The sequence below is a fragment of the Mytilus edulis genome, chromosome 3 (assembly GCF_963676685.1).
Source record: "Mytilus edulis chromosome 3, xbMytEdul2.2, whole genome shotgun sequence".
NCBI lineage: Eukaryota > Metazoa > Mollusca > Bivalvia > Mytilida > Mytilidae > Mytilus > Mytilus edulis.
The window spans coordinates 89,926,730-89,939,944 of NC_092346.1; the positions used below are offsets into that span (position 1 = coordinate 89,926,730).

General features: G+C 31.8%; 1 protein-coding gene across 1 annotated transcript in view; it reads left to right on the forward strand.

The window, feature by feature from the left end:
* LOC139514663 (uncharacterized) overlaps nt 1-8,604 on the forward strand; it is a 52,161-nt gene extending 43,557 nt beyond the window's left edge. Inside the window, exons 5-9 of the mRNA XM_071304118.1 lie at nt 739-795; nt 1,261-1,317; nt 2,357-2,632; nt 5,397-5,705; nt 7,831-8,604. Of these exons, the coding sequence (XP_071160219.1) occupies nt 739-795; nt 1,261-1,317; nt 2,357-2,632; nt 5,397-5,705; nt 7,831-8,159 (1,028 nt within the window). The 3' untranslated portion in view covers nt 8,160-8,604. The remainder of the gene's footprint in view (nt 1-738; nt 796-1,260; nt 1,318-2,356; nt 2,633-5,396; nt 5,706-7,830) is intronic.
* Nucleotides 8,605-13,215: the final 4,611 nt, after the last annotated feature.

Genomic DNA, 13,215 nt, shown 5'->3' on the forward strand with positions numbered 1-13,215 from the left:
GTCATCAAATATCATGTTGAAAGTATTTTTGTATTGTTGTACGAAGAACTTTATTCAAAGTTAAACAGTATGAACTTGACAACTCTGAAAGAAAACCGTCTCAATACAATAGTTTTAGCATTAGCCTTGAAAGAAAAAACAGTTTTACACATTATATAATCTAATCACATATTTGAAAAACTAAGCACACAATTGTTGTGAACATATCCATCAAGCTAGTGAATTCGATCTACATGTAGTTTATGGAACTTTAAAGATAAACATGTTCCGCTGTAAATTTTCCTGATAATTCACATTTAAGCTATTAATATTTTTGTGACGATGTGGTGATTATTTTTATCTTGCGTCATATATATGCGATGTACTATTTCCCTTCCTTTGTTTCATAAAACAATGCGTAGACTCAGTGTAACAAAAAGCAAAATTTTGAACTTATTCTACATTATAAATCTTGTTACCAAATGACGTTCTTTTCTATATAAAAAAAACCAGAATGATATAATCACATTTTTAACTGCTCATTTTGTCCTCGTCATTTTGAGCTAAATCCAGAGTTTTTTCAATATATATATTTTTTCTTTTTTATAACCTACGATATTTTAAAAACATCAGCACACATGAAATGTATCGCATAGTAATATAAACCAAATAAATTCTTGATAAAATACCTACTTGTAATTGGATTTAAAAAAAAGTCAAATTATGAAGTCAATGCTATTTGATTTTCTTTTTTAACAGATGGATTGCCACTGACTACGGACATTGTAAAGGTGGAAATAATAGCCTCGTTTTGGAGTTAGTAATACCAATAAACTGCTTATAGAAAAAGAGCTCCATGGGAATTTAAAACCACTTTTTGGGGGTTATATATGAATTATTGAAAATTAACAACATGCATACATTCATCAATTTATTCATTATTCAAGGCAAAATTATTATGTTATATATTGAAAACAACCCGACCAAAGAGCAGACAACACAGCGCAAAGCCACACATTTGTCTTCAACACAGCGGGGAAATCCTGCACCTGAAGTCGGGATTCAGCTCGAACTAAACAAAAAAGTATACAAGTTCAGCTATAATGTGCGTCACACTAATCTCCGGAAGATTAAAATGAACCAGAGTTATCCAAAAACATAAAAGCCTAATGGAGGCCAGATTTTCCTTACTTGGGACAGTCGCAAAAATGCGACGGGGTTAAACGTGTTTAGATGTTTTCAGATAATAATAAAAGTGGACATTTTGTTTATATATTGTAGATGAAAGTTGTAATGAGGTAACTTTGGAATCACCAGTAGATGTCGCCACCTGTAACGGTCAGTATTGTTTTCGAAATTATATCAGTATTTTCCGATCTTTTTCTTGGTATGGATCTTACTAATTTAAGATAAACAGACTCCATAACTGCATGATTCCACCACTTAAACGCGTGTGTTACGATATTTCTTCACTCTAAGCAGTTAGATTTAAAATTTTAATATTTAAAGCGCAAAGCTTGCTTATTTTAGATAATCAACGGGCGGACCAAAAAACATAATGCCTCTAGGTAGAGCATTTAAAAACTTAAACAAATCTGATATTTTATATGCAACACAATTTTAACGTCATCAAAGGTCAATGAAAACTGAGTACAAGAATTGGAAAATCCGTGATCTTCCGCAAAGTGCCGTCAATAAATGTATACCAAATAGATGTTATTAAGTCATACTTCAAAAATATTTGTTTTTTCTAATTTGTTTTAGGATCTCTTATAATTTATATGCAAATGTGTTAGGGCACATACAAAATAGACCGCTTTTAAGATGGGGAACGGGTCAAATTTTTGAAAAATACATCTACACCAGGAACGCTCAAAACTATAATTTTAAAAGCCAAGGATGTATAAGTTCTTGATTACGTTAGGAGTAACATGGTAAAAAAGAACCGAAAAAGAAAAGCCAAACTCATCTGGAGTCTTTTTTTTCCGGAGGAATAAGAAATCTTTTTTTTTTATAAATTTATCAAAGGAACAATAATGTATGCTTATGATAATCTCGATGAAAAACAGTTCACCAGCATTGGTAACGACCCAGGACAGTTAAACGAAAATATCCGTAAATATTAACATATAAGTTTGATTTTAACCTAGCATTGTTCGCCTAAGGCGAATGCATTGAAGATTGCTTCCGTGAATATTATTTTGCTCTTGGCCAATTTGATTGCTTTTCTCCAATATCGTCTCTTCTGATAAACAACTTCAAGAACATTTATTTCAAAATATTTTATGATTGATATACCTATAATGACAACGAAAGAGTAAATGGAAAAAACAATATGGTAATTTATCAAAATTAACATCTTATAATTTTCTTTCAGAGCCACCTACAGTCACTGCCAGTTTATCTTATATTGAAGCCGTATACCATGATAACATCACTTTACAGTGTACCGTTAACAGTGTTATTCCAATTATTGAATCATTCTGGAACACTGTAACACAAGGACAGATTGATGTTGTTATCAGTAGTACCATGGATATGACTTCAAATCATGAAAGTGTAACATTTGCTCATACAGGAATTTACAGATGTTGTGTTGCCAACAAGCTTCATTTCAAAGAATGCGATCAAATACTGGTAAACGTGACAGGAGGTAGGATGCTACAGAGAAATAAATCGTTTTGTTTTATTAAAGGGGCACTAGCTACGAGATATATAAAAAATCTAAAGTTTGATTTTTTTTCTGTTCAATCAATAATGAAAGTGAAATAGTGAAATAACAATTCGCTTTTTGCAGCCAAAAAGGTTCAATTTTGTAAAATTACACTAAGAAACATTGATAATTAGCTATTCACTTGCAAGTGAATGAGTCAACCTCTCGTATGCACTGTACGTGTACTGGTTATTTAAAGAACAAGAATGTAAATAATGAAAGTGAAACTACGGTAAATCATTTGATTACTAATGCGATGCACATAAAATCATTCTTATACGGTTAAAAACAATGAGAAACATCTATTTTTAATCTATAGAATAAAATCAAACAGACCTATAAAAATCCAATTGCACGTGTTGGTTTAATCTATTCATATCTTTATTTATGTACATCGCTTATATGGTCATCTGAGGTCAAATCAATAGTTAATTAGATGGCGTCTGGACTAAAATACACACGAAACGAACCTATAAATGATCTACCCCATGCTCTGTAAACCGTTTATTTCAGACTTTTGATAGTTTGGATAAATGTTTTACATTGTTATAAATCAAATATGAGATTTTGAGTCAAATCGGTGACCATGAATTTGACAGCTAGTGTCCCTTTAAAATGAACAGATCATAATTAAATATGTTATTAAAAAAAAAAAAACGACGATGATAATAAATATCAAACATGAACGTACAAAAGTTAGCCAGAAATAAATTTTAACAAAAACTTATTTAACAAAACACGATGTATAATTATGAAACAGAGGGTAGATCTCTTCAAAAAAAATTAATATACTTTGGGATTTTTATTGAAGAATTGAAGGTGTCTACTTTCTAAATTTTAGAAAGTTTTAGTACCATAGTCAATAAGTTGTTAATTTGTTCGTGACACCACTAATGTGTCTATCGGCGGGTACCAGAAGAAAGATTATGATTGTCACTAGTTATACTTGCTAGTAAAAGACGTTACTAAGTTACTAAGGTTAAACTTGTGTCTGCTCCATTTGTCATATTCAACAATAAAATATGTTTAAAATAAAACCTACTTAGTCTATGGATGCACATTAAGTCCAATCGGATTAAGAAGGTACAAAAGGCAATATTATGTTACTGTGCTAACAATACTAAATTATTTTAAGTAGCAAGTGGGCTTTAGATACCAAAGGAACAGTCAAACTCATAAATCGAAAATAAACTGACAACGCCATGGCTAAAAATGAAAAAGACAAACAGACAAATATTAGTACACATGAAACAACATAGAAATAAAAAGTCTGAGCAACACGAACCCCACCAAAAACTGGGGGGGGGGGGGTCTCGGGTGCACCGAAAGGGTGAGAAAATCCTGCTCCAAATGTGGCACCCGTCGTGTTGCTCATGTTATGACAAATCTGGTAAATAGTCTAATTCGGTAGGTAACATTCATGAAAAGGGAAGGGGATTGTAGTTACGTCATAAGAAACATATCCGATATCAGCTGTGAAACTGTTATTCCATAACCATCAGCCAGCTCGTGCAGGCGATCGTAAATTTACGAACGGATGATTTCAACTTAACCATATGGAACTTTTGGTTTACAAGCATCCTTGTGAGCAGCAACCCTCTATCAAGGAAATAATGATAGGAAATACAAGCCCGGATGTATCGTATTAATTTAGAGATATACACTCCGTATGCAAGCGCTGCTGAATCTTTGCTGCATAGAAATGGAAAGTTCACAATAAGAAAGCTGAAATCATCTCGTTTGTCGTAAAGTTTTGTTTTCAACCAGTCACCAGATTTTGAATTATTTAGTGAGAGAACATCATCTATATAGCGGAAAGTAAAGTTAAAAGATACTGCTAATTTCTTATTTTTCATCCTAAGAAGTACCTGTATGAGGTCAGCCTCATAATAATAAAGAAAAAAGTCTGCAAGGAGAGGGGCACACTTGGTTCCCATTTAAATGGCGACAGTCTGTTGAAAAACACTTCCTCCAAACGTAACAAATATGTTGTCAATAAAAAAATTGAGCATCTTGATAATGTCAGAACTTTTTGTTTGAATCAGTGTGATCCTTAACAAAGTAGGATGTTTCTCTCCCTAAGACAAAATACTTGTATCTACATTGGCCATTCTTTTTTATTAAACAAAGCAAAACCAACGCTTTCAATTTGTCTTTTACTTTGGAATAGGGAATACTTGTGTAAAGTGTAGAAAAGTCAAATGTTTTAATACTATTGCAAGATGAAAGAGTCTTAGATTGTATGTGCTCTAAAAGATCTTTGTATTATTTTAGTATCTACATCTGATTCACGCCTCCTCTAGAATAGGCAGTTTCACAATAACTTCAAAGCACGGCTTTTCTTGATGTTAAAATAGATGTAAATAATTTAGAAAGAAGTTTCGTGGTGCACTAAGAAAACCCACCAAGGACACTTACGTAGTTTAGGTATCCAATACAGTGATTGACGATCCAGTTCTTCATCTTTGTTTGAAATTCCAATGAACATAGAACTGACATATTTTTTTCTAGGATTAGCAAGTTTCAAGATATTTAGTTAGTTCAAATAAGCAAAATATAATATGTATGACCACAAGATGCATTTATTTAATCGTGCGCATATTAATCTATGAAACATTTCAGAAAGAAATTTACAAAAGCAGACTACGACATATCATAATAATATAAAGCCATTGATTGTTCTCTTGTGTCTTTTGCAAAAAAGGTATTCCACAAGTGACCACGACTTCATTATCAACAACTCGGAATACAAGTGAGTCAGTTACCTTCGATTGTTCTGTCACAGCTTCGCCTAGTGTTACCAAATTTTATTGGAGGAAACGAGTTAGCGGAGTAGATTCAGTAATTTCAACAACAGACAGTAGATTTACTATAGCAGGATTGACAGCACCTTCCTTGACTGTCACAAATCTACAAGAAGCTGATGCTGGAGAATATTTTTGTGTTGCGTCAAATGCAATTGGAGAAGGTACAAGTACAGGGATAACATTAACTGTTATTTCACAAAATACAGGTTCGTATGAGACTCAAAAGCTTCAATTATCTTAATTGTAAAGGGATAACGATATTATTTGAATCATTGATGGCAAATAATTCAAATATTATCATTATACCTTTTCAATTAAGAAAAATAAGTATAGTTATTTTATAAACGTTGGAATGAGGGATATTCCTCTTTTTAAACATCGTAATGGATTTAAAAGAAACGATAATTTGCCGTTATATGACAATGCAAGATTGAGTTACAGATGGGATAGCAAACGCAGTTAAAGACCAGTTTATTCTTTTCATCAATTATTTTTAATTATGCAATAACATTGCGATAAGACGTGTCACGGTACTTGTCTATCCCAAATTCATGTATTTGGTTTTGATGTTATATTTGTTATTCTCGTGGGATTTTGTCTGATGCTTGGTCCGTTTCTGTGTGTGTTGCATTTTAGTGTTGTGTCATTGTTCGCCTCTTATATTTAATGCGTTTCCCTCGGTTTTAGTTTGTTACCCATGGATTTATGAGTTTTGAACAGCGGTATACTACTGTTGCCTTTATTTAATTTTACTAATGCGGTATCACGTTCGGTCGAAGATACCACCAGAAGTGCTTTCTTTAACTTCCGGTGAGATTTTGATTTTGTGGATTACGACGCTACACTTTTCGTACGTCATTCAAATAAACCGATATAATATGAACGATAGTTTAAAGGTCAAAGGCGTAACTTGTTTTTATGCCTGCAGTTCTGTGCATCACCAATCGAAGATTTCTGTGAAAAAAGGTGCTATCAAAGAGACATTCAAAATTAATAAGTCAAAGAGAAGCTGAAAACGTTATCACAAAAAAACCGAATAACGGTGAAAAGACATTACGTTTCAGAATACTATTAAGAAAACTCAATTAAAACCCCTATCAAAAACGGAGTTTGACATAAGCTGCTCCGGAAGGGAAAGCAGATCATGCATCATTAGTGGAACCGATCTTGTTTCTCAATTTATGTCCACAAATAAGAGCATAAAGGGACTGATCTTTATTTGTTCGCGTCTACCTATACAAAATGGTGTCTCTCATTGGGACTAAAACGTTTTCCTCATTGATTAGAGAGTAAAAAATTAGTTTATGTCTTTCCCCTGAAAGACAGACTTAAACAATCACGTACGGACGAAATGATAAAGAAGGGCTAAAGAATGGTACAAAATTCAATGTGAGGCGATGCGTTTCATCGAAATCTAACAAGCATCATTTAAACAAAATGGAGAAACATATTAACTTAACTTTAAGTATGTAAATTTGAGACAGTTGATTTAGGGTGAAGTTTATTTTTTCACCAGTGCAGTTGCTTTTCAAACTGATTGTTGCAATTTTAACATCTGACGTGGTCTGTGTAATAGATGTTTTGATTTTTTACCCTTGTTTTATATTTTCTTCATCGGCTATTTATTTTGATATCTGCATGTATCCACCTAAAAATACACATCACAATATCACGTATTGACCTGACATTTTTGCTGGAAGCGGTCGCGTTTTATATAAATGAATTAAAATAAAAGAAATGACCACTGTACACTCGATGTATCGTCCGATGCGTATTAATACCAAAACATTATTTATTTGTAAATAGATAAAGAAATGTGGATGTTCTTGACATTTCTGATTTTCCGGTAATGTGCCTTTCATATGCTAATGCAATTCATTCTATCAAGCGAATAAAAAGAAAATAGGTTTATAAATGGACACGTTTTTCGTTAGTGACAGTTCGAAGGTCATGATAAAACAGTTAAAAAAGTGTTAGTTTTTTATTCAAATGTTACGCATGATGTGCAACAGTAAAATACTGAGAAATTGTATTGAAAGAAATTGAAAAAATGGTATAATGAAGTCTGTTTCTTACAATGAATTTAGGCCGAAGAGAGTTGGAAAAACAGGTCATGCAAAACGAACAATAGACCAATGAAACATGTGTTCTAATAAGGCTATCAACAAATAATAATGAGTGGACAGACAATTTTAGAGCGTGTCAACACAGTCAAAATATAAGACCTATTTACAAAATGTACATACTAAAATTATATAGAGATAAAATTGAGAATTAAATGGGGAATGTGTCATAATGCATTTGTAAAAAAATGCTTCCAAATATTTACAGATTTATGTCCATGTTCGTGTGAATACCGATCTAAAGTAGACTACTGGGCATCACACAATGTTACCAATATGACATACGATGAAATAGTTGTCTGGTTGCAGCCAAAAATTAAAGAATTGGAGAAGACTTTGACAGTTGATAAATCCAACCTATCATCTATAATTAACAAACGAATAAGTATGAAAGACGATCGTCCATCAGCCAGAAGTATCGGATATATCGGGATTGTTATATTGTCCGTTGTTTTTGTTTTGATATTGTCAATCGATGTATCATCGATCACAAGACATACACAAAATATTAAACGATTATGGGGAGTAAAAAAGTGACCATGAGACTAATGTATATCATAATTGTTTTGGTTCCATCTTGCTCAATTACATTGTGTCGTACTTCATTAATCTCACTGGGTTTGAAATTAATCACCAATTCACACAAAGTACTTATCGTCCCAACAATGTATATTGGCTCCACAAAAAATATTGACTATTTCATAAAACCTTATAATTTGCGCCTTCAGACATGCGTTTAGTTGTATTCCATGATTACCTTACTAGTTATCATTAGCGACAATCACATGAACTATAGTACAATTTTACATGTATAAAAATGTAACTATGCACCAGATTACATAGTTTGAAATGAGTGTTTATAGAATTTGATAGTAACTTTAACGGCTTCGCCTCGTATTTCAAATTAACACTGCATCAAACGATTCCAGACTGTATATATCCAACAGTATTGTATTGAAATGAATAAAATAGATGCAACAAATGTGTTTTGATATAAGTTACATGTAAGTGATATGTTACTAATGGTTCTAATGCAAGAGTTATGTGAGACATTATGTTCTGATGACATGCGGAAATATCAATGTTAGGCTAGAATGACAATGACTTACATCGGTGGTTTTATCCTTTAATATGATTGATTTATAAGCAAATGCACCCAAATATTCATTATGCATGTCGCATTTATAACTGATTCCATTAGTGCTGTTGTTGATTTTTTGTTCAATAGTTGTAATATAACACCGTAATTTTAGAAATTGAATGATTCTTTTGAGAGTTTTATATGGTTGCAAAATCTTATCGTGTGCTTATTTTTTCTGTCACAAAGTGTTGGAAATGCATTATGGACTTATGAGTTTTATTTGTTTTTGAAACAAAGTAGATGAATTTGAGTACGAACATTTTTAAAAAGTCTATACACAAGTGCATTTGCCTAATTTAGATGTGGTGTCGCACTTTTGGATAGAAAGAGGTCGCTGTAAATAAACTACCTGTAATTATAAAAAAACCCACAAAGAATATGGGTATCCATCCATGACACAAAATCGACACAGCAAGAAACACACAAAAGGCAAAGAAACAACGCTTCTTAAAGTTGAATTTGATATTTATGTTGTACTCAAATTGAATCTGAGAAACATATTTTATTAGACTGTTCTTTATATGTAGATTTGCCTTATCCTTTATTATTTGCAAAGTTTCAAGAATGAATGTACATTTTCATATTCTATCTGATAATGACAAGTTTATATTTCTTTAAAAAAAAAACCCCAACATATTGTTATGATATGCTTGCCAAGATCTGCTTTTTTCTTTATGTCGAAGACTTAAGTTGTTTTACAAGCTTGAATGATTATACAAAAGTGAAATTGTTAATAGGCAGTTTTATGTTTTATAGAAGTTATTGTTTATTGGAATTGATGTAATCTCTGATAATTCAGGAATGAATGTAATATGTTTTTCTGTCTAGGAGGGGAAAAAATGTGAAGCACCCTTTGAAAGGTAACAGGGGTTGTTTAATTTAAAGTGCATTCTGTTTATCAGTTATACTTTAACGAAATAAAATGCTGTCAGAATAACGTCGACTTTTTAATTTCTTGCTTACAGATAACGATGATTTTTTTTTTTAGATATTTATTGACATTAATTATGAAGCATCATGATTTTTACTATGAGCTAGTAACTAGTATTCCAAAAAAAAATAGTAATATCGGGCATTAACAGCATGAATGGTGTGGTTGCTCGAATTCATATTGCGCACCAAAACAATATCGTCCACTACTAATGCCAGGACAACAGTTTAACCTCCCATGTCGTAGTGAATGGTTTGCGTAGCAGCTAGCTGGTTGTATGAATCTGCTGTAATGGTTTTAGACGAGTCGCAAACAAATTTAATCTTTCTATCAGAAAAAGGAAAATTTGACGTTATAATCAAATTTTGACCATACAAAAACTGCGATCTTATGAACAACACATTGATTAAATAAAATAATTAATAGTTCAACATGCATATGAAGACCAGAATATATTAGTGTGATACAAATACCTTGCTATTTCATCAAGGTTCGAGTATTTTGTGGTAAATGAACGAAGTATTGACTACTTTCTAATTGAATTATGGTTTGTCTATATCTAGTGTTGGTCATTTTGTGGACGTTTGTTCAGTTTAACCAAAATGAGCATCGCTGATATCATGCACACATACACATAGCTGTCAACTAGAAATCTGATTACTATTTGAACAAATTTAAAAAAAAACAAATTTTATGTGATGGGAATACAATTACAAAGTATTTTTAGTGATTATTACAATGAAGTAATCATGCAGAATAAGTCAATATCTGTTAACTATTGATATCCCGGTTGTCTACATAGGGACATGACTGTACCAAATGAAGGCAACAGTAATATAGTCAGTACCACGTCCGGAATATTACAGTTGTTCATTCATTTGTTGAGTTTGAGCTTTTGATTTTACCATTTGATACGGGACTTTTATTTTGGAATTTTCCTTGGAGCTAGTTATTTTTGTCATTTTACTTACATAAACTCAAAAATACAGATATCACTAATAAGCCTTACAATGTTCGAGCACCGTCATTAGTAAACACACATGCGCACGGAAGTTTTGTATTTGAGCACGCATAACACATTGATTTAATCTAATCATGTTTTGAATGCATATTGACAAGGAAGTTATTCAGTGAACCATAATTTTGAATATAGATTATAATAAGCCGTCTTCTCACTGTTATGAAAATGGGTATCTGAGTCACTGACGTTGATCATACCTTCTTGTTTTTAATTTTATTATATACCTTCCTTGCTGTTTTAAATTTTTTTATATATAAAAAAAAGTTATTAATCAAACTATTGTATGTTCGAAGTATAAGATTTTATTTATAGTTTATCAACACCTTGTCGTATGGAATTGTCAGGTACTATCAAAGAAAACGTCATGAGTAAGAACTTCAGTTAATATAAAAAATGGGGTGTAATTCCCAATGAGACAACTCTTCTAACAAGAGAACTAATGATACAGAAACCAACAGCTATGTATCACTATACGGCCTCATATAAAACAATGAGTAAAGCCCACACAACAGCTAATTTGAAATCATGTGTTATGTGTCTAGTAATCCTACAAATTGTAAAGTATCGTTTAGCTGTATCTTTACATAATATGACGGATCAGTTAAAAATATAGTGAATAAAGTTAGGAGCAAAATTCACTCTCCTTCTGAAAAAGTGGAGAAAATCAAGAATAAAACAATGCCAGTGACGATACGTACCAAAAATTATATCTAAACAACATTTGTAACATTTAAACAAATTATTTCTTAAACAGTGCTATAAAAATTATACACACATATACATGATGTCTATATTCAGTATTTATCGAGATAGTTGATAGAGAACTGTGACATAAACAAATAAAAAGATTTAAGCTTTGCTGCATATTAACAAAAAGGAAAATGGAAAAACATCATTTAAATAGATTACGAGATCTTAAGTCCATTCCGGTCGACGATTTTCAGGGGTGTTCCAGAAAGTTAAATGTATGTTACAATTACCACATTTAAATTTTCGAGTAAACCGATCTGTTCTGGTCACGTAAACATTTAATATAGGAATATTTTCTTTTCGGGAATGTAACAAGTGTAAAATCTGTCGGTGAAGGTTAAAACATTAGAGATTTTTTTTTTATAAAGTAGGCATTTGACTTTTTTGGTTCTATTTCAGAATAGGTCGTCTTGATTTTTGTACCTTTGTTGGCAGTCATCTTGGTGTATACACATTCAATGTTTACATGTACATCGGGATAAGGCCCTTTTAAGTTTGTTTAGTAACTTTTTTCAAAAGTGTTAATCGTTGCTGCATATAAATCGATTCGTTTGGATTTTTTTCTGATCTTCCCTGATCTTTCTGCATATGTTTACTTATAACAAGCATATTCCAGAGATGTAAACAACCAGTAGAAAAACAAATTGAAGTTGATACTTTATGAATTTATTCGCAAAGCAAAATTTAAAAATGATTTACAATCAAGCTCCTATAGGTGGCTTTACCTATCGTTTCCTATTTATGAAGGGAAACATAAAATTGAAGTTTCGGTTTTATTTGAACTTTTATTTATATTTACCAGAGCATTTGTCGTGAATTTATAACTTAGAGAGTCCTTACAAAAACGGAACAAATAGTAAAGAGTTTTCAGCGTTTACTGAGGACGTAATATTTTGTCATTTGATTTCCCACTTGGTTGAGATTCAGTCAGAAGCATAAAAGGGAGGATGGTGTAGTCGATGCCGATAAGAGGTTTCTAATACCAAGCATTTAATTTACATGTTTTGGTGGTGTGTTTTAATCAAAATGTTGAAAAACTATGAGCCCGGAATTTTAATTCAACATTTTTGAATTGGATTCTAATACATAAACGAAATCAGACACAATTTTAAACAATGGCAAATCAAAATAAAAACTTTAAAACAAACTCAATTATTAGTAAAAATTTTCTTGAATCTCCTGGTTTTTATTTAGTTGTGGTACTGTTATACAATATCGGAAGGTGACAAATATTGGTCACATGAAAATGCCCAAAACCTGTCAGTGGTGGTCGTTATCATTCAAATATTTTGTTTCTTTATATTGTGTTTTGTAAAGTTTGTTTAGTCTTATTGCCTCTTAGAAAACGTAAAATAACAAAAACACGGATGGCCAAGGGAAAATCACAACGAAAAGTCTTTGATAAAAAGGCACACCAAACGAATTGTAATCAGCTGTCATATTCCTGACTATGGACAGGCATTTCCTGATGTAGATATAGAATGGGGATTTAATTTTTGTTTTAGAGCTAGCAAATATTTCACTTGTAAGAACATTCACATAGAATTCCACTATGTTGACAACATTAGAATTTATTTACAACTTGTCTGCAATCACGAAAATTTAGTAAAACTATGGGTTCTTTATCTTTCACATAGAACCTTATAAATGTTATGCGAAAAAAGGTGTTGAGAAATATTTCATAATTGACGGTGTGCTGTTGGTATTGTTTATAGAAAGTATTTAATTTACCTTACTTGCAATCATATCT